The sequence below is a fragment of the Solanum dulcamara genome, chromosome 5 (genome assembly GCF_947179165.1).
Source record: "Solanum dulcamara chromosome 5, daSolDulc1.2, whole genome shotgun sequence".
NCBI lineage: Eukaryota > Viridiplantae > Streptophyta > Magnoliopsida > Solanales > Solanaceae > Solanum > Solanum dulcamara.
In genome coordinates, this window is record NC_077241.1 from 66,779,182 (window position 1) to 66,806,691 (window position 27,510).

The window sequence follows — 27,510 nt, forward strand, 5'->3', positions numbered from 1 at the left end:
CTAACTCATGTGTATATACTCCACAATACTCGAGTTCGATCCTACACGTACATAAGAGGGTCTAAATCTTAGGAAAAAATTTTGGGGGGTGTTACAGAAAGATAGGACTGGACCATATGGTAGCAAAGGTTTACGAGTTCTTAAAAACCTTCAAATTTCTTATTTGCAGACACAGCCCTCGGCAGTAGTGTGAAAGGAAAATTTCTTTATTGACATTGGAAAATAAGTCCATAGGTAGAACAAACAAGTATACATCAACTTTTAAAGGTCGAGGACCTATATGGAATCAGAAGACACAGACCACAGTAATGTAAATGTCAGTTACTTGTTTTTTAGATAATAAAAAAGAACGATTTTACACATTGGATGATCTTAACTCAAGATTCAGCAAATATTCAAGGAAATATTAACATATTGATTCCACAACGTGAACGAACAACAATATTTGAAGTTAATTTCTCCGGTCATTCAACTAACCTCAACTTTGTTTTGTAACACAAAGGTCACTGAACTAATGATAATTATATCAAAGAAGCCACTTAATTTTGTTTTGTAGCAAAAATTTCACTCACTCCCTTTTTGAGATAAAAATTATTAGTTGAGTGACTGCTTGAGAAATAAATTCAAGTTATTTGTACATTCTATCACAGAGGCAATTAAATAGAGATAGACACTAATGCTTCAAAAAGAGAAGGAATTCTTATCAACTCTTGGAGCAGTTATGAAGACCACTCTCAATCTTCTAACTAATGCTTCACGAAGAGAGGGAAATATTGTAGTGACCACGGAGGAATATCATGTGCCTCAGTAAACAGTTGGAAGTTTATTCGTGAATATTAACAACATAAGACAACAAAGAAATGGTCGTGATCAGGGGCATATGTGTTGGTCCAGGTGTCGCGTGTGGCGACTTTGATATCAAAAGGTTTGCTGCAGGAAGAAGGAAGAACAACAAAGTAATAATATCGATGCTAGAATTATTCTCTGATTATCCATAGAATCCGAAATTAATTGTCAATGTGACGAATTCTAAAGATCCTTCACATTTCTTGCAGATATACATTTATATCTTCGTATTCATCTTTTTATATAGGCCTTCTCATGTTGAAGAGAAGATCCTTCCTTGATCTCTTATTGGGTGCTCTAAGGTAATCCAAGGAATGTGACCAATCAAGATTGTTTTGGATTGATCGTGATTGAGGCAGGATTGACAGTAAGTGAGGTTTTTCTTTTGAGAAATCATTTTAATAGATATCTGGTTGCTAATGCTCAATATTGTTGGCTTGTGGCCTTAGACTTTTCTTGATTTTGCTTGACTTGATTTGCTATCTTTTCAAGTTTAGCTTTGACTTGATTGAGGATGAAATCCCTTTCTTGAAACACAACAAACATAACCTAAAAACATGTGGATTTTCCATTAAGATTCTTCATGCAAAAGACGGTTACAAATGCAAAACTTTCACTATATTATTTTACGTGACCACACTCTAATCAAGAGAAATATACATCATGCTCAACAACACATTAATCACTCATAAAAAAATATTACATTTTTTTATGTATACTTCTTACTAAAATATTTATTTTAAAAAAGTTGATATTATTTTATAAAACTGTATATTATGATTCAAAATATACGTGTAACACACGTGTAGCGAAACTAGTAAAACTTAAAAAATTAAAATAAAACTTTAAAATTTCAAATTATGTCCAAAGGAGGCTACTGTTGTATTTGGCCTTTTTATTACAATGTAGATAAATTATCTACTGCTGAAATGTCACTCTCCAATTTAGTATCCAAGAAAAAAATTGGAGCACTGGCATACTGCCATATCACCAGAGAAGAAAAATGCACTCTTTAGAGCAAAAGGCATCAGAATGGAGTGGAGTTGATCCAAAGGATGCAGTGGCCATTGATGAGATCAATCTCTTTGAGAAGCTTGATCTTCAAACTTTTATCAATCTCTCTACCAATTTCTACAACAGGTTCATCCCCAAACCCAAATATATGAATTGTTTTCTTGATGTGTGTACAATTTCTTCAAATTGGTATTCAAGAAAACTCATTAAAGTTTTGAGTCTTTTGTTGAATTGAATTTAGCAAGTATTCTGACTTGAGCTTGACCTTTATCCGTGCTTTTTCACCTAGAAAGATTGCGGTGGAGTGGTAAGTCATTTATTTTTATACAGAGGTCAGGGGTTTGCGTCCCTTTGGGTACCGAGTCTTTTTTGTTAGAGAGTGTTTACCCAAAATGTGAGATTTTCCTGTGCAAATTTAGATTTAATCGGGTTCAAAAAAAATTGTGCTTTTTCTATTGGATTTTAAGTATCAACAACAATAATATGGGATCTGGAGAGAGTAAGTTGTATGCTTATCTTACTGGTGCTAACTTTGGGGTGGTGGAGAGTTTGTTTTCCATAGACGATCCATTAGTGGATTTTTAAGTTATCATATTTCTAATAGAACAGAGCTAATTTATTTGCTACATTATATTACTATCTATTTTTTGACTCTTGTTTTTGGACTTGAAATTAGGGTGTAGGATGATGAGGAAGAGTGGTTTCGATCAATTTTCTCAAATTCAAGTACTAAAGAAGAAGCCATTAGGAATCAGTATGAGTTCTTTGTGCAAAGAATGGGAGGGCCTAATTTGTACTCCCAGAGGAAAGGTAATGAAGAGTTCTCTAAAAACCTTTTTGTACACTTCTCCTGTTCTAGGTTATATATATCACTTTCAATTGTAACTTGATCTTTTATAATCGAGAAATCTTTGAGAGTTAGTACTGTACGGTTCAAAAATGGGCTCACTCCTCTATCCTTATTCAATTAAATATCTGATTTTTGTCTACAATGGAATTTGAACTGGTAACGTGTAACTGATCCACTTATCCCATGTTGTGCTCTTATGGTAACCTTCAACTTGAACCTAGAAATTTTGGATAGCTGAAATTTAAGTAGATAACTTCTTTTGTTGAAATCTATGATAAAGATTATTTGCAAAGGAAATGAAGCATTTTCTCCAAATTGTTTCCTTTTTTATAGTGTTCCTCAAGGATTTTGTTGAACAAAACTAGTGTTATTACTGCCTGTTGAACACTAAAGGGTCGTTTGGTTGTTGGTTACGATTTGAATTATATTCATGTATTAAACTAGTACCACGTTTGGTAGCATTTTAGTTGCTATGTATAAAATTCAGCACATCAAGTACGTCATGTTGTTATCAGTTTACAATCCGCATAACTATTACATGTATAAGTAATAAGAGAATCGATGTATTATTTTATGCTGAATAAATTTGGAATAACTAAATCTTGCATAACTAATACCTGTATAATTCTAACCAACAACGAAACGACCCCTAAGTTCTAATCCCTTTTGTAGTGTCTGGAACATTTCAAAAATGAAAATAAGTTAGCTTTTTAATTAGTTGTGCAACAGATAAAGAAACTTGTCAGCAAGATAGCTTGAGAAATTTTCATTTGTAGTGTTTATTTGGAGTTTGTGCAGGCCATACAGCATTGATTGGCCGCCACCGCACATTTCCTGTCACTGATAGGGCTGCAGAGAGATGATTACACCATATGCAACAAGCATTGGACAGTGCTGCAGATATTGATGAAGATTCCAAAACTAAAATGGTCAACTTTTTTTAGGTATAAACTAATGTCATCTGAACTATATATGCACATAGTTAATTCGCCTCTGTAATAGTTACATTTGTTTGAGTTTTGCAGGCACACTGCATTCTTTCTGGTAGCTGGAGTGGAGTTGAAGAATCAAAACAAAGAAACAGGATGTAAGAATTGCAGCCATCACTAAGCCAGCTGATGAATTAAATTGACTATATTGATCAAAGATTTATTAAACAGTTGCGCCTCAATTGCAAACCAGTTAGGATCGACTATACGAATCCTGATTGTCCATGTAAGCTCATGATATGTAATAATGAAGATCAGATCGTAAAATCCTTTCAGGAATACCTTCAGTATGCAATTTTGTGAAAAATTCTAAAGTCATTGGAACACTTTACTGTAATGGCTTGCATATGTTTAAATTTGCTTGATGTAAACGAAAAATGCACTATTGGAAGGTACAACATGATTCAAAACCTTAGTAGTCTTTTGGTAACAAGTAAAGACGCAACTTATTCATATATTATTCTTTGTATTTGATAGCTAGTTAGAAACATAAGTTATTTATGTATAAAATTAATACGACATTTGGTTTACAATTTAGTAACACACAAAAAATATTTTAAATCACAATAATTAATAACTAAAAATATTTAAAAAATCATAAGAGAAATTTGATTAATTCTTCTAATTTTATTCGTATCACACAAATTGAAACACAGAAAATAACACATAATATTTGAAAATAATGTAAAAAAAATACTATAAATTCCAATTAATTAATAATTTAAAATATTTAAAAAATTTAATTAACTTTCCAAATTTAAATTGGGATAGGCAGAGGAAGTAACATATATTGCACTTAGCCTTTCGAATTCTTTTTTTTTTTCTGCAGAACTCCCCCTTTTGCCGAATAAGTACCAAGAAGAAAAGGTACGCCCCTCTTTCCCCAATTGCTTCCTGAATTTTCTCTTCAATTTTTATAGGTTACTGTATCTCAGGTTAGATCAGGTTTTATGCTTCTATGAGAAGTAATTTCTTTTTTGAGACTGCAATTTAGGGATCTTCTCATGTTCTAATTGTTTCTCGAGGTATTGTTTGATTGGTGTTTGATGCTAATAGTTGTTATTGAGTAATGCATATGGGGTGTTTGTGTTTTGAGCTAAGTTTTTCCAGTTATGCTTAGTTATGGTATTTTTCCTCCTGCTGCTTCACATTTTTTAGTGTTCCGATTTCGTTTTGTGTTGTTGCTTCCATTCACTAATGTTAGTTCTTTTGTTAAGTCGTTCCTCCAGTAAATTTTGGTTATTGCACTTGTTTGTGCTAATTGTTTGTTAAATCCACGTACAGATCCAAAACAAAACTAATAAAAGAAATGTGTTTGCTATACAAAGTTTTATTTTGGCTTTTGACAATAGTTTCTCTATGTTGATGTTTCACCTTTGATGATTTAAGTTTTATATGGTTCTAGTGTCTCTAGCTTTGCTTAAGGACGAATGGGGAAGATAATCAAGAGAAGAGGGAATCAATGATAGAATTGTTAAAGCTGCTATAGAATAGGAGTGGAACTTTCGCCAATAACATCAGAGCTGAATATCATTAGAAGCTATTCTAGGTGATTTTTTTATGGTCCATCTATTCCTATCTGTTTGCTTGCTTAATTGACCCCGATGACCCAAACCATATGCCATCCAAGTCTCCCTAGTTATGACTGTGGGATCATAGTTTGAAGAAAGCTTGTACTGGGATATTATAAATTAGCTCACCATTCAAGTCTCTCAGAATCCATTTATGAAATTGCGCTATATATATTGTAGTAATACTTTCCTGTGTGATATATGAGTCTTTTTAGGTGGTATTGTACATGCAGGTAGGGATTTCTATATACAATGTCAAAATTTAGACACTTACCCATGGTTAGGAAATTATTTTTTTGGATACCTCAGATATTTCCAAAGATGGATCAACTTTGCAGTAATAAGTTTGTATTTGTACCAAAAGAGATGCTGACAAAATGTTGTTTGAAGGATTATGACCAGTAATTTTCTGAAGCAAGGACCAATCGAGAAGTAATTAGCCATTGAAGTATCTATTTCTAGATATGCATGTGATGATTAGATAAAAATACAGGAAAATTTGCTCACAAACAATTACAATAAGAAAAATTAATTGGAGAAAAACAAGGTACACGTGACTTCATCTTAACTTTCAAGTTGAAAGCTCTGAAGGTGAAGCTAAAGGAATGTAGTATGACCATCCAAGGGAACCTACAACTACAGAAAGCTAGCATACTGAATAAACTCTCAGAGTTGGAGGAGATACATGATCACAAAACTTTAACCAATGAAGAGGTTTTCACAAAAAAAATCTTTGATTCTAGAATTTGATAAGATAGCAAAACATGAAGAGGTGGCATGGAGACAAAGGTCTAGGGCCCCCTTTGGTTGAAAGAGGGATACGGAAACACAATTTCCACAGTACTGCCAATGCTCACAAAAGGTACAACAACATTGAAAAATTGGAGATAGAAGAGGCCATTATGGAAAACGAAGCAAGCATTAAAGAGGAGATGGTCTCTTTCTACCAGAAGCTATGAAAAATGGAGACCTTAAGGAGATCTTAGGACTGTCCTAAGATTAATGATGTAGAAATCAAATGTTACAAGGTGTCTTTGAAGAGCAAGAGATCTGGGACAGTGTCAAAGCTTGTGCAGGGGATAAAGCTCAGGACCAGATGGGTACTCCGTGGCTTTTTAAAACATTGTTGGAAAGACATAAGTATAGAAGTAGTGGCTGCTATACAGAAATTTTATCATCAGGGAATTTTCGAAAAGAGTTTCAATGCCACTTTCATTGTATTGATACCTAAGAAGATTGGGGCCAAAGATCTGAGAGACTTTAGGCCTATCAGCTTGATAGGTAGCATTTACAAAATCATGTCCAAGCTTTTGACTGAGAGACTGAAGAAAGTAGTGCACAAATTGGTGGATGCACAACAAATGGCTTTCATCAAAGGCCGATGGATATTGATGCCATTTTAATTGCCAATGACTGTACTGATGTTAGGATCAATAGTAAAGCCCCTGGTATCCTGTGCAAGTTAGACATCGAGAAAGCTTTTGATCACTTGAACTGGAACTTCTTATTAGGGATGCTTAGGAAGATGGGATTTGGAGAAACTTGGATCAAATGGATCCACTTTTGCCTAAGTACAACTAAGTTTTCAATACTTGTCAATGGCTCTCCAGCTGGTTTTTTCCCTTCACGGAGGGGTCTGAGGCAGGGGGATCCTCTATCCCCATTTTTGTTCATCATTGCCATGAAGGATTTAAATGACATGCTACAGAAAGCTCAAACAAACAGCTGGATCAGAGGGTTCAAAGTAAGCTCCATGGTATATAGTAACATGATGATCACGCATTTACAATATGCAGATGATACCTTGATTTTTTGTGAAGCAGATATAAATCAAGTAAGGATGTTAAGGGTGACTTTCATTTTATGTGAGGCCATCTCTAGGCTGCACATCAACTGGAATAAAAGTTTTATTTATCCTGTTAATGAAATGGGGGATCTTCAGAGACTGTCCAACATTCTTGGAGGTAGAATTGGGGAACTTCCAACAACATATATTGGATTACCTTTGGGGGGCAAAAAGCAAGTCAATAAATATATGGACTCAAGCGTTGGAGAAATATGAAAAAAGGTTGGCAAATTGGAAAAACTAATATTTATCCATCGGAGGAAGGCTGACCTTAATAAACTCTATATTGGATGCAATGCCTACCTACATGATGTCTCTGTTTCCTGTCCCTGTCTGTGTTATGAAAAGGTTGAATTCCTTAAGAAGAACAAATTACATCTTGTCAATTGGGAGTCTTGTCTAACCAGCAAGAAGAATGGAGGTACTGAAATGAAATGAATATGGAACTTCAACTCAGATGATCAGCCATTATGGAAGCAGGTAATCAGGGAGAAATATGGTATGGATGGAAGATGGACTACCAAAGTGAGCAATAGTCCTTATGGAGTTAGTCTCTGGAAATCCATAAGGAACTTGTGGCCCAAGTTGCTAACAGAAACCATGTTCAGTGTTGGTAATGGAAGGAAAGTAGATCTATGGAATGACAAATGGATAGAGCAAGGCCCCCTAAAGCAACTCTATCCAGACATATGCTCCCTCAATCAACAATAAAACTCAACAATTGAAATGGTTTGGGGAATGGGGGTGAAACTTGAGTTTCAGAAGAGCTCTAAATGATTGGGAAATTGATAGACTAGCAAGCTTTTTCAAAACTTTAGAACAGTTCAAAGGAACATCAACTGAGGCAGATTGCTTGATATATGGTTAAGGAATAAGTAGAACAAATTTACAGTGAAAGAAGCATACAAAGTATCCGCAACCTCAAACAATCAGATTGGGACTTGGCCTTGGAAGATGATCTGGAGGGTCAAGATCCCCCCAAAGTTGCATGCTTCTCTTGGTTGCTAGCTAGAGAAGTTGTACTCACACAAAACAAAATAAACTCATGAAGAGAGGTTTCAATCTTTGCTCAAGGTTTTTTCTCTGTGGTAAGGAAGCAAAGACAATCTCTCATCTCTTTCTTCACTGCAACTGGACTGACCTATTGTGGAAGATTTTCATTAACTTAAGGGGCATTAGCTGGACTATTTTGGGAAGAGTATCTGAGGTACGGAAATGCTGAAACAGTGATACCAATCCTTCCAATCAGAAAGAGAGATGGAAAATTGTCCCAGCTTGCATTTGGTGGACTGTGTGGGGAGAAAAAAACCAAGTTTGTTTTGAAGACAAAGCCATTAGTATACAAAAACTAAAGATGAAATGTTTAGGGCTTTTCTTTTTTTGGTGTAAACATAGCTTAATGGAAGAGTTAGAATCAATCTATGATGTACTAGATTCCTTACGAGAAGATTAAGGACTGGGAGCTTATTTTTTTTGCTCATCAGGATGTAAATATGGGGGACTACAAACCCTTTGTGTAATTTGTTATTAATACACAAAAATGTTACCTGTTCAGAAAAGAAAAACACTTACCACAACTGAGAGCTCTGAGACAAATTAGCCACAAAACATATGAACTTTGAAAGAAATCCAGTGATAGAAACTTGGATATTGGAGAGACCGAGAGAAAAGTGAATGAGACAGAGCAAACATTGAACAAGTAACCGAAGTGAAGCAAAAGGGAAAAAGGATCGCACCTTTTTCTTGTTGGTAATTGTTAGTGGGTTTGCAGATGGGAAGTAATAGCAGTGGTAAGTGGTAACAGTGCAAGGCCACTCATCAGTAATATGTTAGTAGTAAGGTTCATATTTTCACAGATCCTTCATTTGCCTTGCTGTAAACTAATATAAAATGAGTGTGATAAAGGCGTAATCTTCAAAGTAAACCAAAAGTTAGCAAGAAAAAGCTTGTCATACCCGGACTGGATACTTGCACCGCCCGTATCCATCATGTACCAACGAATCCATGCAGCGTAGCTTATTACTGAACTCATCTCCATCCATTTATGTTCTGTTCTCTCTTTCTACATTAATCATCTGTCCACAAATCTGATGACTAAATTTTGTATTACATTAAATTCAAATACTAAAGAAGAAAGCAGATTGTTTGGCCCTTATAAGTTGTGATCTCCATGTGCCTCTTTTTGTACAATTGTATTTATTACATTTTTTGTCTTCCCCTACTGAAAAATGATCATGTGTATTCATATTTTGAAAAAAATCAACTTTTGCAGTCTACGTTTCTCGAGATTCGGCTGAGCAGAGAAGACGATAGGATAATTGCAAGGTTTGAGTTGAAGGTTTCAAATAGAGATTCCCAAACTGACTTTTCTGGGTATGTTTCTTGGTTTTGTTCTAAATTATTGAGACATCAACTTACATTAGTGTGCCATTGCTCTAAGATGTTTGATGTTATGCCTAAATCAACTGAATAACTTTTTAGATTTTAACAAAAAAAAATTGTTATTTTCTCCTCCAAATTTATGGAGCTTTATTGGTAATAACGCCGAAATAGCTTCAATGTGATTGTTCCAAAGATGGATTGCTAAAAGAGGAAAACTTGTGCGAGGCTTAGAAGAATTCGTCCGCTCAAATTGCATTACTACTATAATGCATTAGTACAGGTCTTAGATGGAGTGTATATATTTTGTTGCACCTACTTCTCGAATAGTTCGGCTGTGTGGTTCTAATTCACACAAGCATATTGGATTTTGTTTCTCCTAACCTCTTAACATTTTGACTTTACATTGAGGCTAAGATAGTAAAATTCAAATAAATGAAGTGGATTAATCAAATGCTCTTTGCTGTTCTTGGTCCACAAATCTTACAATATGTTAAACTTATAACAAATTCAACATGGTTTTGGATACTGAAATTTCTGGGTTGCTGATGCAGTTCTTCTGTTTGTTTTGGCTTGGTGTCACAGCTCCATATCCTTTGGGAACTTTACAAATTAGGTGAGTTTTTCTCCGACTACTACATCCACATAGTTCAAATGCTGACTTTTAAGAAAATAATTGTTATCTGAATGTAAACAAATTGTGCAACCATCCACAAGTGTGAGCTGAAATGCCTGTATGCCTTAATACTCAATAGGTTGCTAGCTTCTGCTCCATTCAGAGATAAGTAGAACAAGTATCCCATCACGCGAGTCTCTTGGCCAGATTCACCATTATACTGTTCTGGGAAATTTTAGGCAACATATGATTATACCCACTGAGATGTTATATATGTTATAATTCTAGACATTAGTTTAAGCTATTTCTGAAGATTATTTCTACTTTTTTTAGAACTTTCTATTAGCTTTTTTGAATCTGTTTGTGGATCCATTAGCTATACAAGGTAATAAAACTTTTCTGGATCTGTATGTGAATTTGTATGTGGATCCAAAAAGGGAAATTTGCATTACCTACACAAAGCGTTTTCTGACGTCATGCTTCGCCTTGCAAGGTAATTTCTTCATTTTTGGTGATAAAACATCTCATTAACCTTTTTTACTTTGTGCAACCAATGGGAGTATGATGTGGAAGGGAGGGAAGGAAGTACTCAATAATATCTCTTTAACCTATCGATACAGAGAGTATGCATGATAATAATTTGAATAGCAAGTGGTGAAGTGATTTTCTTTTTTGAAGGCTAAAGTTTCTAGCCAAATACAGTTGCATCGGATTGTAATATTTATTCGAGCTAAAAGTACATTAAAGAAAGCATCTGTATGTTTTGTTTTCATTAAGAATGAGGTTACGTAGGCATTCTTTTTAGGCTTCCGATGATTATATGAAGATAATGGTAAGTAATTGCATGTTAACTTGGTTTCACTGCAAAAATGCTCCAATTATTAGGAGTAGTTTTATTTTAAAGGAGCATTTGGACGAATTATATTTGCTTTTATGGAACAAAAAGTTGAACACTAACCAGGCTATTTAAACTTCTAAATAAATCCACCCTTCTTTTTAAAATATAATAGGTCGGTTAAATGTTTTTCTTCACTTTAGATGCCAAAATCTCATATTAGTAGTTAAAAAAATTCATGTATAAGCTTTAGCGACATCTTTAACATTATAGCATCTTGACATGCCTTCTTTATCCCTCTTAATTTTTTCTGTTGACCCGAAGATCTATAAAAAACTTCCTACCCTCTAAGGTAGGGGTAAGGTCTGCGTACATTTTACCATTCACATATCCCACTTGTGGAAGTACAGTGAATATGCGATTGTACTCTTGATACCAAAAGTTATACTTTAGCCTCAGTTGAAGAGGAAACGAGTGCTTCTGTTAAAACCTTTTCCCACAAAATAACTGGGACAAGAGTTATTCTACTAGAATATAACCTCTATTTAGTGGTGAGAATTTTCTAATTCCTTAGATTATACCTAAGCCTTAGTTGAAGAGGACCTACTTATTGAAAGAAATTCCACCTTCTTTTTCATGTAAAATCTGGTGCTGCATGGATACTCTTGAACTAGGTCTCATTGCATTTATTTTAGGTGTTCCTGCATTTTACGGGATAGCAAAGGGTAAAAACTAAACCAAATTCCTATGAATTGGACCGAATGTATAATCGATAGTAGGTATATAACCCTCTATTTATGTAATGTATTTTCCATAAGTCGGCTCTACCAAATACAAAATTTTGCAGTTGGTTTTGTATTGACATATGTCTACAGCACTCAGGTCTACATATGTGGGGGAGTCGTTCAACAACCATCTTGCCAAATGAACAGGTATTGTATCTGTTAACTTCTCCTTTTGCTTGGCTGATATATAGTTTGTAGTTTCTGTGATGGTTTTGCTTTTCATTGACTCCGTGATAAAATGATTGATGAGCTGCCCAACCTGAAAAACTATTCTTAGTTACTCATCAAGGTGCAATATTGTGTAGAGGTAGAAATATATTATAGAAGTATTTTTTTTTAATATTATATGATATATATCCTTTTGGTATTTCTCATTGAATTATAATGTCATTATTTGATAACATTTTTTGTGCAATGATTGTATTGCTTTGTGACTATATATAAGGCTTTTTGGTTTTGTTTTGTTTTGTTTTTGACTAAAATGAGCAGACGCACTAGTAAAATCACTCAGGATTATGATTGTTTGTGATTGATATGAGAATTCATAGTCGAAACATATTTATAAACTTTCATTGATAACTATACCTAATTCTCAAGCCCCTTGAAAATTATAAAGTATAATCATGCCCCGTTCAATTACACCAAATTGCCAATTTCCAGTCCATTTGACCATAAAAATTTATTTATTTTGTTTTTTTTAAAATAAAGTAAAAAAAAAAAATTTAAATCAATGGCAATAGTAGTAGGAATAATGGTTTGCTTAAAAAAGGACCAAAGTCCACTTTGTGTGGTGTTTCCTACCTTCCTTTTATTCATCATTTTCCTCTCTACTCTAATAATAAATTCTCTCTCTAAAAACCTCAAGCTTGTAGAAAGGGAGAAACAAAACAATGTGTCCCCTCAGAATCATTCTCATCTTCCTCTCTGCAACTCTCGCCGGATTCTTCGTTCTACGGAACCTCAAATCTCAATCTAATATTGACCCCGCCGGCGCCGGCGCCAATGACAATCGTGCCGATTCACCTGAAGGCTCAAATTCGCTTCCTCTATCCTCCAAGGTACCCATATTTCCTTGGTGTTCACAGTTTGTTGTTCTTATCCTCAATTTTGATTTGTTGGCTTGTAATTATCAGGTGTACGGCGCCATTGGGAAAGGATTTTGGACCTGCGTGGATATGGCTAGTGGAAAATATCTGTGGAGGCATTTGGTTTCTTCTCCTTCTTCTAACCGCACTGATTGATCGAACATTATTGCAATTTTCATATAATGATCGAGCTTATCTTCAATTTAATACTCTCTCCTTTTTAATGGTAAATTTAGAGTTAAGCTTGCTTGAAAAACCTGTGATCGTAATGTTGGTAATCTATAAAATGGTCCTGTAATCTGTATAGTATAAGGTTCATTGTCTGTGGATACTTTCGACTATCAATGATGATCGATTTTAATGTGTTTGATTCAACAACTTTATCTGATTCTTGGTTTTGGAAAATTAATTTGAAGTATCGAATATTATCTAGCCTCTTTTTCATTTGCTGAATATACGTACTGAAATGCGGTCATTTGCTGAATGATAAATGACATTATCTGTCTTCATTACTTAAAGCTCCCCCAAGCTTACCCCATTACTCGGTGTATGAGAGAGTAACTTATATTATTTAAAATAATATAAAAATATTATAAATTAAAATAATTAATAAATATTTAAAATATTTAATATTTATATATATAAATTATAAGGGTATCCAATTGCTGAGCTACAATATGAAATCTAGGAGAGTGTGGTGGAGATAGGGTGAGGAGAGGAATGTCCATTTTTGAGAATCAGTTCGGTTTCATGCCGGGGGGTCGACTACTGAAGCAATTCATCTTATGCAGAGACTGATGGAGAAATATAGGGAAAGACGGAAGGAACTTCATATGGTGTTCATTGATCTTGAAAAGGCTTATGACAAAGTTCCGAGGGATGTTCTCTGGAGGTGTCTAGAGGCTAAAGGTACCCCGATGGTGTATGTTAGGGCGATAAAGGATATGTATGATGGAGTCAAGACTTGGGTTAGGACGGTGGGAGGAGACACAGAATTTTTTCCTATTGAGATGGGACTACATCAGGGATCTGTGTTGAGACCTTTTCTTTTTGCCTTGGTGATGGATGAGCTAACACGGTCTATTCAAGAGGAGGTTCCATGGTGTATGCTATTTGCGGATGACATAACACTGATTGATGAGACTCGGGACTGAGTTAATAATAGGTTGGAGGTTTGGAGATAAACTGTGGAGTCCAAAGGGTTCAAATTGAGCAAGACCAAAACAAAATACTTAGAGTGCAAATTCAGTACTGCAATGGATGAAGAGAACAGGGAAGTGAGGCTTGACATTCATCCTATTCCCAAGAGAGAAAATTTTAAATATCTTGGGTCCATCATCCAGAGTAATGGGGATATCAACGATGATGTCACACATCGCATTGGGATGGTATGGACAAAATGGAGACTTGTCTCTGGAGTGTTGTGTGATAAGAAGGTATCACCTAAACTTAAAGGTAAGTTCTATAGAATAGTGGTTAGACCATCTTTTCTATATGGGGTGAAGTGTTGGTTAGTCAAGAACTCATATGTTCAGAAAATGCATGTTACTGAGATGGGGATGTTGATATGGATGTGCGGACATATTAGGAGTGATAAGATTTGAAATGAGGTTATTCAAGAGAAGGTGGGAGTGACCTGTGTGACAGATAAGATGAGAGAAGCGAGACTGAAATGATTTGGGCATGTGCACAAGAGGTGTATCGACACCCTAGTGAGAAGGTGTGAGCTGTTGGATTTAAGGGTTACCGAAAAAATATTGGGGAAAGGTGATTAGATAGGATATAGCATAACTTCATATCACTGAGGACATGTCCTTAGATAGAAAATTGTGAAAGTCGTGTATTAAGATAGAAGGCTAGTAGAGGTAGAGTGTTTTCTGGCCTATGATGGGTTTAGGTTGGTCATAGGACTAGTCGTACCATTATAGTTGTGTTGTTGTTGCTTTTCGATTATCACATCATTTTGTTATCATTATTGTTTTTTGCAGTGTAAAATTCACATTGCTCTTAGTTTTTATCACTATGCTTTATCTATTATTGGTTTCTCCTACTTGAGGCTGATACATTCGAGTCGAAGGTCTTACAGAAACAGCTTCTCTATCTTTATGAGGTAGTGGTAAGGTCCGCGTACATTCTACCTTCGTCAGACCCCACTTGTGGAATTTCACTGGGAATGTTGTTATATATATATAAAATTAGTTGGCTCTTCAAATTCAATCTATGTTACATAAATTAAAACATAAAAAATAACATAGCACAGGACTCGTGTCTAGTGTGTGTATATATAGAGAGAGAGAGGGAGAATATAAATCAAATAATCTACTTTTAACCGTCTTTGATCCGAATTTTTCCAAAATTGTTGAAGAACTGTGTCTTTGTTCCGGTGGTGTCTCTAGAAACGTAAGTCCAATTATCACTTATCAGTACTATAATTCAAAACATTATTCTTTTATGAATAAATACAAATTGCCTTCAAATAGCAAAATATAACAAAGTTTGGTAATTTTGAGAGAAATAGAACTAAGATATGAATATTAATTTGTTTAAATGATATTCTTTCTCGTGATATTCTCAATCACTAATTATACAATACTATGAGACATTATTTGAGTTAATCTCAATCTTTGTGTTTTTATAGATGAATTGAATTTTTATCACCCCTTCAAAAGATGGGTAAAGTAACTAAAGTAAGCATACATCAAAATTCAAGTCCTCCTTATACTTTGCTTAAAAATTACACAAAATATACTATTTTTGCTAATGAATTGAACTTTTATTATTCATTAATTAATGAATTTGAGGTTCCACAGATGATCAACATATTAGTACATTTTTTTTTCAAGTTTAAGAAGCTCACTAAAATAAAAAAAAATAAAAAAAAAGACACTGGAAGCCACTCTAAAGACATATCAGAGCCAGGTTTCGATCCTGGGACCTGTGGGTTATGGGCCCACCACGCTTCCGCTGCGCCACTCTGATTATTGTTGTATCTATCTCAATTATTATATTCATATATTTCTCTAACTGAACATGAATATTTACGTTTTTCTGCTAAAAAGTTGAAAAGATAAAGCAACTACTTTTCACTTTCAATTTTGATATGATCAACATAAATATGTTACTTTTTTTTAAAGGTGGATAATTTTCCCCTTGAATCAATTACATTAACAACAACAACAACAATAACAATCCAGTGAAATCCCACAACGTGGGGTCTGGGGAGGGTAGAGTGTACGCAGACCTTACTCCTACCAAGGTAGGACGACTGTTTCCGAGAGACCCTCGACTCAAAAAAGACATAAAAAGGGGTCAGATAAGGTTAAGAAATTCAAAGCGCTATAGAAAAATAAATAACGAAGGCATCACAGATAAAATAGAGTAATCAAAAGTACTGAAAGTAATAAATAGTAACAGAAATAGCAGAAATGAGAGCACAAGGAATTGTAATGTACTAGTGCGCCTATGAATAGGGAAGAATAACGAGACTATGTACTAGCCTTCTACCCTAATGTGGGTCCTCCACACCCTCCTATCTAAGGTCATGTCCTCGGTAAGCTATAACTGAGCCATGTCCTGTCTAATCATCTCTCCCCAATACTTCTTCGGCCTACCCCTACCTCTTCTGTAACCATCCATGGCCAACCTCTCACACCTCATCACTGGGTCATCTGTGTCTCTCCTCTTCACATGCCCAAACCATCTCAGTCGCATTTCCCGCATCTTGTCTTCCACCGAGGCCACTCCTACCTTGTCCCGAATAGCCTCATTTCTAATCCTGTCGCTCCTGGTGTGACCACACATCCATCTCAACATTCTTATCTCGGCAACTTTCATCTTTTGAATGTGAGAGATCTTAACTGGCTAACACTCTGCCCCATACAACATAGCCGGTCTAACCACCACTTTGTAGAACTTGCCCTTAAGTTGTGGTGGCACCTTCTTGTCGCATAGCACTCCGGAAGCGAGCCTCCATTTCATCCACCCTGCCCCAATACGATGTGTGACATCATCGTCAATCTCCCCGCTGCCTTGCATGATAGACCCAAGATACTTGAAACTACTTCTCTTTTGAATAGGAATAGAATTCAATTAGATCGCATTAATGATAGAATAATTGTTCAACCTTCGTTGTCCATCAAGCTTTATCTAATGGACCAATCTATATATTTTAGTATGCAAGAGATTCATAATATTTAGTATAGAAATTTTGAGTGTTAAAAATAAGAACTGCTTCAACAGATCAATAATTTACACTCAAATGACTATATTTTAAATCATTATGGCACAACAAGTGCACAAATGGGACTATACCATATGGTGAGACTCCAAGAAACATCAGTACCATCAAATATTTGCTGCTGCTCATGAGGTCCGGATAAACAAATTAAGATGCCATTTTTCATACATTATGGCAAAACATCTGCAATACATTAACTTGAATTTACTACATTTGACTGTAGTTACTACAAAAGATCACAACAACACATCAAAAGGGGCAAAGAGAAGAGAGCCTAAGACCATTATGAACTCCCGTTTGAGTGCTGGGACTGTATGATCAATCTTAATCGACCATAAGCCTCTAGGCATGCATAAGAATACTCAGACATGACTCGGAATAGTTCAGGCAACCGAACCTTGAGACTCCCTAATGACTTCTCCCTAACTTGAATACAGTGCTTCTGGTGAGCTTCTGTCTCCTCGTCCAACCTCTTCTTCAATGTGTCCACAAGCAACTGCTTTTCCGCAACAGGATCTTTTGGGTTGGACTCTGTATCTGTCAAATCGGCTGGAGTTCTACGTTGCATATACTTTTGGTACAAATCTTCAAATGCTTGCCTTTTGCGTATGTACTCTCTTTTAGTTTCCTCACACTTCTCCTTCAGCTTCATCTCTTCCTCCTGATGAATAATGATGGTCCTTATCACTGCTTCAAAGGAAGCAATAGCACTTTTGGCGAGCTCATCAGGCAGCTTCTCAAGAAGCTCCTGCCAGGAGTGGAGAAGGGCTTGAATTGGGGGACTCTGTGCTCGAGGAGGCGAAGAGATCTTTTCTTTTAGGCTGCTTTCAATGGGTATGAGATTTAGCTTCAACCAGCTGTGGAGTGTTTGGATGTATAGTTTTTGATTTTTCACAAGGTTGTCAAAATGATCATGCCATTCCTTGACAACATTACCGAGCTGGATCGTACGTTCATGATGGTGTTTGCTTGTTTCTAAGGGGAACCCGGAGATTTCAATGGCTTTGAGCTCAGTAGCCAACTGAAGCTGGTTCTTGTGATGACTAAACATGAATTCCCACATGCTAACCATCCTGCAAAGCAGAAGCGAAAGCTGATATTCATGGAAGGTAGTCGACTATACAGCAGTTCCACTATGACCCAAGGGAAATAAGAAACAAAAGCAAGCACAACAAGCTAAAGGGAATATCTAAAGAGCACTTGTACTCATAATTAGGACTGGACTTTGTAGGGGATGTAACAATTCTAGAATTAATAAAATTTATCCTCAGAGTTAAGACAATATAAGATGCTTGCAAGAAAAATCTCCATTCCCAGCCAAATTTGAACTAAAAAATTTGGAACATACAGATGATAGGAAATCCATCTGTTTCTTAATATCAGTAAACAATATCACAGATGCCCTGGAAAGGATATGTATGCTAATGCAGATTACTCATCATTGAAGATAAAAGGAGAAGACTGCCTGCGAAAATATCAAAAAGTGAATAACTAAACCTATGCTACTTGTTTGCCAAACTTCCGAAAATATGCATAAGAATGCATTTACAAGGGTTTTAAGCTTTAAAAAAAAGAATCTTATTTACTAGGCTGAACACTAGGGTAGAATTATGCACAAAGCAAAACCAAATGAATCAATTTTACTAATATGAGGCATATCATACTAATACTGGATCAACAGTAATTCACAAATTGAACTGTTGTTCCTCGATAATGAACATTCTGAGAAATTAATTGGTGGACCAATCACAAAGAAGAAAAGAAGAGATTTCCAAATGTTTCGTGTCTAGAACAGGTCCAGCTAGATATCTATACGACTTATTGGTTTTTTTGAGTAAAGGAAAATTTGTATTCACAAAATAACTCATCAACAAAAGATGATGAGGATCATTTTACAATCCACACATGGTGTGTGCACTTTCCTCAGTGAGTACATCTACACAACTTATTACTTGTGGTAAGAAACTTCTAGATTACTTCTAATTTATTTTCCACTTAATTAGTGAAATCACCTATCATTTGTGCTTATAACTTACAATGCCTAAATAAAATCAAGCTCCATAAGGTCTCTAAAGTCAATTACACCTCCACTTGTGGCCCACACAACCTCGGTTCCAAGCTCAAGCATTATTACTCTTATCTCAGAAACTGTAAAAAGAGAGTTTACTATTAGGCCAATTGTAATCATATCATATCATATTCGTATCATCATAATATCATATTAAAAGTGGAAAGGTTTTGAGTTCAAAATTGGATTACAAAAATGCCCTTCACTAATTTTTTAAATTAAAAAATGTGTTTTACTAATGATAGCTAAACTAGACCAAATACATGGTTAGATGTTTGAACTTTCCATTTTCTATTTCTTAATGAGCTTTAATTATTGATCCTTTTAGCTTCTTCAGTTGAACTGATTCCAACAACACTTAATGCTTCACACTAAATTCAATATGATTAAGGTTGAACATAATCTCCTTAATTACAATCCAAAAATGTTTATAATCATAATTTCCTTAGTTATTGTTGATCAATGTTTAAACCATTTTCTGCATTAATAATTTTCTCCCACAACCTTTCCCTATTCTTTACATTACAATTCTCTATAAAAGTATACAATAAGTTTTCTTTGCCCCGTCTTCCGGTCGTCTTCATTCTGCCGGAAATTTTCTTTTTTACAGGTATATCTATTGTTTATATATATATATATATATATATATATATATATATATATATGTATAATTATATTTAAATTGGAACGGTTTGTCCCAACTTTTAAAGTTAATCTTTGGTTCATATAATTGATTTGCACCTTATGAAAACAAAGATCATATAGAGTGGTCAAAAATCATATATGCATGAACAATGAGGTATTAGAAATTATTGATCAGCGAGATTAGTGTTGTCAAACATCTTTTTCTTTTTCTCATTTATAAGAATAGTAAATGAAAAAAAGAAGGCGGCAATTCATATAAGCTAAAAAATTGAAAAATATTCTTATACTTGCGGTTTCAGCAATTACTAGAATTAAATCAAATTTGGTATATATATATTCAAAATTTAAACAAGTCATCCTACTTTTGAATGTTCGGGGCTAAAATAAATATGTATTTATTATGCTTTACTTGCAGGTTTTACAAAAATATATTTATTTCTTCTTCGTGTCTTTGCTAATTTTGTCAAAGCTTTTACATGCATTTATTAATTTTTCAAGTAGGATTTCATCCACATATTCATACCATTAGAGACTATATTATCTTAACTAGCTTCATATATTTATTGTTTGACGGGAAATGCAATGTCCCACTTTTATGTTTTTTTATTTAATGAATAAAGTGTAAATAGTAAATTAATATTGTTAACTTCAGCACTTTCTATTTTATAATTCAACTTCTTAAATATAAAGAAATTCTACAAAAATAATAACGGCCAAACATGCAAGGAACGTTCCTAGAGACTAGTTTAAGAAAAAGACGGGTACCCAAATCTCAATAGCACGCCAGACAATCAGAACCAAACAAAAGCTAGGCTTGATGAACAACAAAACAAGGAATCAAACTGTCTGCATTGCTTCTAATAAAAAAGAAATTATGTTTGTCACTATTGAAGATTTTCTATCTTGGAGAGAAATCACATCAGAAGCATCATTTTATTGTAGGAGCATCTACCTTTTTTCTTTCTTTATGTATTAAAAGTCCAAGTGTCCTTCACTCCTTAATTAAATTGCATGCTTGCTTCTTTTTCAGGATCAAAAGGTCAGGAGAAACTAGTATGAGGTGTTCTGGTAACACACATGCCATTTTACAGCCAGAAATTCTTGAGCAGTGTCTGACAAATGTATAGTCAAATTTTGATGGGTAGAGACGTAGAGTTGTCATATATACAATTTGAACAGTGAAAATTCATACAGCCGGGAATTTTTTCGATCTTCAAAAGGATAATTATGTAAGTTTCACTTTGCGTGCCGCACTAGTTTGTGATTAAGGCATAGTAGTAGTAGTAGTAGTAGTTGTTGCATACCATCAAGCCATAAGAATATCTATTTATTTTTTTTGATAAGTAAATCTAGTTGTATGAATTTTTCTCATAGGAGTTTAGTTTGTAAGGCAATTGTTCCTCTGAGGAAGACTTACAGAGCAGACTGTGGTTTCATAATATCAGAACCATTAACCAATATTGTAATATAATAGGATGAAGAGCATCTAAATGGAAGAAAAGCTAGCACTTATAAATTATCACTCAAGTGTAAGGTTTCACTTAAACGAAAGCTTGTTTTTCAAATGGTTGGTGAATGTCCAGGATTTTCACTTAAAAGACAATTCAAATTAGATGTTTTACACCTCAAAGAAGCTCTCCAAAAGAGATGAGAAAGCACATAGGATATAAATAAATCCGCACCTCCCTCCATGCCTTTATTTCATTTTAATATAAGAATAATTGCCTTTCCGATCATAAATAGGAAAAATACTGGCATGCTGAAACAGATCAACCCCAATAGTTACCCAACTTCTGTTAAACAGACGCATTTTCCAAAGACTTAAAACATAGAACACTGACCTTTAAATCAGGTATAGTAGCAACAGCTTCTCGATGTAATAACTTGTGGTAAAGAAAATCTAGATGTGATAGTAGTTGGAAGACTACACATAGGAACGTCCCTGGACGACCAGAAAGAATGGCCACTAGGAACACATGCATTAACATATGTAGTTTCCATCACGAGGAACAGTTAGGAACATGAGAAATTGAGAACTTACCCTTGAACAAGAGCAGTCAGCTTAGGGTAAAGCTGCTTGTCACGAATGTCATTTACTTCACTAACAGTCGAATCCAATGACTGCATGTCAACTATATATCGCGTATGCAAATGGCTAACAGCAGCCTTTGTCTTCTCCAGTGATTCCAAGGTAGCATTCCGTTTCTTCAGCTTGTTTAGCAAGGCAACTTTCCTCTGATATTCATGTTTTATAAGCTCCCCAGTCTATTGAAATCAACAAAATAACACTTTCGTAAACCATCAGCTTATGGGACAATAGGAACAATATGCTGTATAGAAACTTCAACACAAAAGGAAAGGATAAGCTACAGATAGAAACAGAGAGGGATCGGAGGTGCAGAATGAAACTAGCCATGCCCAGAGTAGCTTGGACAATGTCACAAAAAAACTCTAAGGTCCGTTGGGACTTTAAGTGCAAAGCACAAATAAAGCACTAGCTTTAATGAAAAAAGTTGCAAATAGAAAAAAATTACGAATATAAATAAGTTAAATCCAGGATTAATAATAATAATAAGCATAAATAACAAATATATGGACAAGGAAATTGATTTCTTTTCACAATAAAGTGAAATACCAATCGTTTAGTGTCACCTCTTTAAGAAACGCTTATTAACAAGGAAAAACTTGTCTTAGAGCCTTAATGACCGCACTGAAGCGCATATTAACTGAGGAGGCGCTCAGCATGTTTTGAGCCTCACTTCAGGGTTTAAGCGCACTTGAAGCGCGCCTTTGACAACACTGAATGACACAAGGATAATGGTGTTATAAACAGACATTTAGACAAACTAAAAGGGCAGCCCGGTGCACTAAACTCCCGCTATGCGCAGGGTCCGGGGAAGGGCCCGGACAAACTAGGATTTGGAAAGTTAGGAGGCAGAGTACAAATGATTAACGTATAAAACTGCATGGATATCAAGTTTTCTGAATTTGCCGCAACTTAAAGAGACTAGGTGACTGCACCAGCCACCTCCTCTTCCAGCATCTTTAACCAGATGGAGAAAGCAGGGTTGAATTTTCTTCCAGATATACTTCGAGTGGGATCTTATTCACATGTTACATTTGCTACATACTCCCTATTAATTCTCTTTCAATTTCTATTAAGAAGCTCCTTTAACAGAAATGCTTGGCAAAGTTAACGCACAGTGATGTCTGAAATTACCCAAAGGAAGGGTAGGGGAGATAATAGGGCTGTTCTCTAAGTTTAGCACGAGTAGGACCTGATACGCAACAGAAGATCTGGTGGCCATGCTTCCTATAGCCCATATCTCAGACATGAATCATAAATCAAACATTAAATCCTAGATTTTAGCACGAGAAAGTACAGGAACAATAAGAAACAGTAAACACCTTCATTTCATCATAAAGCTTCTTTTCCCACGCCAGCAATTTGTCCAAAACAGTGGCATGCGTCTCATATTCGTCGATGTCATAATCATCCTTACTACCATCACCATTCGGTACACCCTTAAATGATTTGTTCCACGTAATGACTCGCATCACCCTAGCTGCGTGGTCAATATGTCCTGCGGAAAAAGGACTATTCAGTATTAACATCCAATAAGATCAAACAACATTGTTGTTTCAGTTTTGTGCTGTTAAAATGCTTGGATCATAAAAATTAACTGCATGAAAAAGGCTCCTTGTTGTTTCCCATAAGACAAGTAGATCTATTGTGACTAAACAAGTTTGTCAGTCAAACAAAAGATTGGAAAAGCCTAATTCCCTGTGCCCAGCAGTCACACAAGCAACGGTGTCCAAACTGTCACTGATATGAGTGAATTTACCATATCCCCATTTTCTCTCTGAGTAGCAAAAAACTGGACTTTGCAGTGCTATCCATTCTATATCATCTTAAAGCATGACTACACATCAAATTACCTCGATTATCAGCGAAGTTTGAGTGGTAATGCAATCGAGTAGCCTCAAGCATCTTCGAAACCTCCTGTGCATTCTCAGAAGTTTTAAGGAAGTGATCATCAATCTCACCTAAAACTTTAAAGAAATCAGCATTGTTACCGTACCCAACATTCCCACCTCCCATTACTACTCCACCTCTCATCTCAGAAGGCGCAGTGTTTGAATGCTTAAAGACTCTCTCTGCTTCATCGGTCATTGGGGTCTCTTCAACCTCACTCTCCACTTTCCCCTTCTTCTCTGGCGTCTTGAACTGATCATCTCTATACTCATTTCTACCCACATTATCAAATCTTTTGTTTTGAATTTCGAAATTCTCTTCATTCAACTCCTCCTCCTCCTCCTCCTCCTCCTCCTCTTCTTCCTCCACTTCTTCTAATGAATGTCCCGGAATGTCCACATTGTTAAAGAAATAATCCCACGACTCCCCTGGACCCGGCGGCGCGGGTGGCGTTGGTTCCTTCATAGGCGTCTCGTACCCCAGTCCATTTCTCTTTTCTCTCCGTTTCAAACCATCACCTTCCTCTTCCTCTTCCTTTTCCTCCTCAATTTCCTCATCATGTTCATCAAGAACAATACCTTTCGTTTTCCTACCTCTGGGTTTCGAGAGCTCGGGCATAGTAAAGGAGCGCTGAAGTGGGGTTATAGGAGAGAAAGCTGGTGGGGGAGGAGGGGGTGGTGGGAGAGGGCTAGCTTCCATAGTCGGCAGCGGTGGTGGTGGTGGCGGCGGCTCACTAACAGACGGCGGCGGCGGCTCAGGTGGGGTTTCACCTTGAGCATAATCACTTAAAGCAGCACCAGTATTTTTCAAAGCAATGGAATAAGCTGAATGTGCAGCAGCAAAGAAATTTCGATAGCTTACAGCTTCTTTCATGAAGTTTCTTCGTTCTTTGCATCTTGAAACTGATTCTTCGTTATCTATTCTTGATTGAGCACAACCCATTTCTCCACTGTTTTAGCTCTTCTAGGGCTTGAAATTGAAATGTCAAAAAATTGTTGTGATTTTGAGGAAATGGGGTTCAGATTTAGAATGAGATGGAAATGGAGATTTAGAGAGAGAAAAAGTGAAACGGACAAAATTTGTAGCAGAGGAAGTCTGTACAAGGAAGAAAGAGGAAGGTGATAAGCACGCGCCGCTGGATGGGGGGTATTTCTATTTTGAAAAGGAAAATGCACCTGAGATTAACGGTCACATATATCGAGGTGATTAACGACGTCGTTATTTCTATATTACTATGTAATAATCTCCTAGGCACTTTATTTTATTTTTTACTTCCTCCTGTTTCATCATAGATTTTAAAGTTTGTGATTTTCTGAATTTGAAATTACGTTTAAACATAGATTTTACAAGGAGAAAAATTGAACTGTTTGATGGATGAAATTTCTAAAATTGGAATTTGAAAGTATTTTGAAGACAGATTTTCAAAATCTGATTCAAAATTTATGATCAAATAGCTTGAAGATAATTTTCAAGTGTTAGATTCAAACTTTATAGTAAAATGCTAGTTATGCATCAAATTTATTCCTTAAATTGAATATTAAGCATAATTTTATTTTATTAATATATGCACTAGATTAATTTTAATAACTATAGTTAACACTCACTTTAGTTTAGCTCTTTTATTAAAAAAATTATTCTAATATGTGAAGTTTTTGTAACATTTTCATTTAACATTGTATACAATATATATGCTAATTTATTACAAAATAACAAAATTTACATTCAGAAATTATTAACGAATATTGTCCTAAATCTATTAAATCGTACGTTCAAAAAACTTTTCTTTGTACTCCATATTAGCAGTATTGTCTTCATAGTATATGATTTGTGCTTTATAAATAGGGGAAAGCTGGCTTTTTGAAAATTTTACTTTTCATAATTCAAAAGGAGAATAATGCCGTTTTATAAAGTTTCGTGAAGTTTCTCTACTTTTTTTATCGTCTAATGTTTGCATATTTATATTAGAGTTCGACTAATTTAAATTTACATCACGTAAGGTTAATTCAAAAAAACGCTCCTACTAAAAAAAAATCATAAATAGAGCTTAAAATCAAAATTCTTTGATGATTATAAAAAAAGATATTTACATAACAAAATAGTTTCTTATATTAGAAAGGTGAGCACAAAAAATAACTTAACAAAAAGATATTTCGATTAAATTGAGATAGAAAAAGCATTTTATTTCTCAAATGCGAAATGATATTATTTGGAAATCAAACATGGACTAGCATACAAAGTCTACTCTATCATATGAAAAGTGCTACTCTCAACAATATTCAACTATTATCATGAGAATGAATTCTGCCGCTGCTCATAAGACTCAAAGTTGATTGGTGTCAGGCTGAAAATTATTGCGAGTGTGTGCAAAGAATTAAAATTAAAAGAAGTAGGTCCTGCGAAAGCGATGTCCGTTAGTCATCCGATCATAAATTAATCCTTGATATATTGAGTCACCGATTCAAGATGCATCGACAATATTTGCTCCAAGATCGATATTGCGGATTAGGATTGAAGACTCTATTGCTATCTTAATTCTAATTGAGTGTACTTTCACGTGTCAAATCTCAATTAATTTGTTTACCAAACTCGAATTTCATCACATGTATGAATAGAAAGTCTATTTTATTACAATGATAAATGTATTAGTTTAGCACGTTAAAGAAATCGATGTTAGAATATATTAAAACTATTTTTAAAACAAAAACATACAATCCTAAATATATCAAAATAGCAGGTCAAATGAAATTTTCAGAGCGCTTTTATATTTAAAAAAATATATTTTTGAGATAGTTGGTGTTGATGGCGAAGAAAAAGGTTGATATTAATATTGGATGAATATAGAAAATTAAACCTAGGCTGCAAAATTGTCTGGCATATGTAAAAAAGTATTACATCAAATTGACTAAATGATTCCATTTTTTTTTGGAAGTCAAAATCGTTAACCTAATTGTGGCAGATTCTAACAAACTTTTTTGAATGCTAGGTTGGTAAAAATATCAAAATATTCCAATTACTTACTGATGAGCATTGAACTTAACGATATATTTTAGAGTTGATTTCATAAATGATCATTTTTGAGTTGATTTCATAAATGATCATTCAGCTTTATGTTTATTATATAAAATAAATCTTTTATTATATAAAAACTATTTTACTTTACTCCGTTATCATTGAAATATTATTTTAATCGGATATTATAAAACTCCCACCTAAGAAATGATATGACAACTTTAATTAGTGCATTTGCTTAATTAGATAAGATTAATGTACTAAACCTTATCATCATTAAAAAAAATAAGAGTTCTGTGATAGTCATTTACTTAAGGGTTAATATATTAACCTTTCTTAATTACTCTCTCTGTCTCATTTTAGTTGTCATGTTGTGTTTTTCAAAAATTAATTTGACTAATTTTTAAAGTTAAATTGTACTACTTTAACTCAATATTATAAAGTAAAAAATTAGATATTCAAAAAACTATACGAAAAATACTATAAGTTACAATTTTTTTCATATCAATATGATAAAAAATATATTTTAAAATATTTAGTCAAAATTTATATAGTTTAATTCTCAAAAAGGAAATCATGACAACTAAAATGGGACGAAGGAAACAATAAGTATCAAAACTAATTAAGATTGTCAAATTACTTTTCAGGTGGGAACATTACAAATTTGTCTAAAGTGATTTTGTGTTGATCAAAGCAAAATAAGATGATTATTTTACAACAAAAGAAAGAAAAAAAGTGACTTTTGTGTAAAGAACACAA

General features: G+C 34.7%; 2 protein-coding genes, 1 non-coding gene and 1 pseudogene across 4 annotated transcripts; 2 read left to right on the forward strand and 2 right to left on the reverse strand.

Moving 5' to 3' along the window:
• Positions 1-1,849: 1,849 nt before the first annotated feature.
• LOC129889415 (two-on-two hemoglobin-3-like) lies at positions 1,850-3,820 on the forward strand (annotated as a pseudogene).
• A 7,995-nt stretch (positions 3,821-11,815) lies between these two features.
• Positions 11,816-13,246, forward strand: LOC129889414 (uncharacterized). Of its 2 annotated transcripts, none has more exons than XM_055964702.1 (3): positions 11,816-11,878; positions 12,597-12,789; positions 12,865-13,246. In XM_055964702.1, exons 2-3 carry the CDS (start codon positions 12,622-12,624, stop codon positions 12,970-12,972), a joined length of 276 nt encoding a protein of 91 aa, XP_055820677.1. In that variant the 5' UTR covers positions 11,816-11,878; positions 12,597-12,621; the 3' UTR covers positions 12,973-13,246. The 2 variants fall into 2 exon arrangements, with proteins under 2 accessions (XP_055820677.1, XP_055820676.1); XM_055964701.1 differs by having other exon boundaries at positions 11,826-11,878; positions 12,604-12,789.
• Positions 13,247-15,723: 2,477 nt separating this feature from the next.
• TRNAM-CAU (transfer RNA methionine (anticodon CAU)) lies at positions 15,724-15,795 on the reverse strand. Its single transcript has one exon. It is a non-coding gene; the product is annotated as a tRNA-Met (tRNA).
• Positions 15,796-17,146: 1,351 nt separating this feature from the next.
• LOC129889416 (protein ALTERED PHOSPHATE STARVATION RESPONSE 1) lies at positions 17,147-24,902 on the reverse strand. Its single transcript, XM_055964704.1, has 4 exons — positions 23,706-24,902; positions 23,175-23,350; positions 21,808-22,031; positions 17,147-18,126 (listed from the first exon to the last, which is right to left on the reverse strand). The coding sequence occupies exons 1-4, from the start codon at positions 24,682-24,684 to the stop codon at positions 17,337-17,339; spliced, it is 2,169 nt and encodes a 722-aa protein (XP_055820679.1). The 5' UTR covers positions 24,685-24,902; the 3' UTR covers positions 17,147-17,336.
• Between the last annotated feature and the right edge of the window lie 2,608 nt (positions 24,903-27,510).

Bases quoted from the DNA above. Each gene is read 5' to 3' on its own strand.
- LOC129889414 (XM_055964701.1), top strand. From the start codon at position 11,837: ATGTGGGGGAGTCGTTCAACAACCATCTTGCCAAATGAACAG. The intron at 11,879-12,603 runs GTATTGTATCTG...TCAAGCTTGTAG, and splicing joins CCATCTTGCCAAATGAACAG to AAAGGGAGAAACAAAACAAT. The intron at 12,790-12,864 runs GTACCCATATTT...TGTAATTATCAG, and splicing joins CGCTTCCTCTATCCTCCAAG to GTGTACGGCGCCATTGGGAA.
- LOC129889416 (XM_055964704.1), bottom strand. From the start codon at position 24,684: ATGGGTTGTGCTCAATCAAGAATAGATAACGAAGAATCAGTTTCAAGA. The intron at 22,032-23,174 runs GTGTTTACTGTT...TGATTTCAATAG, and splicing joins AGCTTTATGATGAAATGAAG to ACTGGGGAGCTTATAAAACA. The intron at 18,127-21,807 runs GTAAGTTCTCAA...TCTGCTTTGCAG, and splicing joins CTGACTGCTCTTGTTCAAGG to GATGGTTAGCATGTGGGAAT.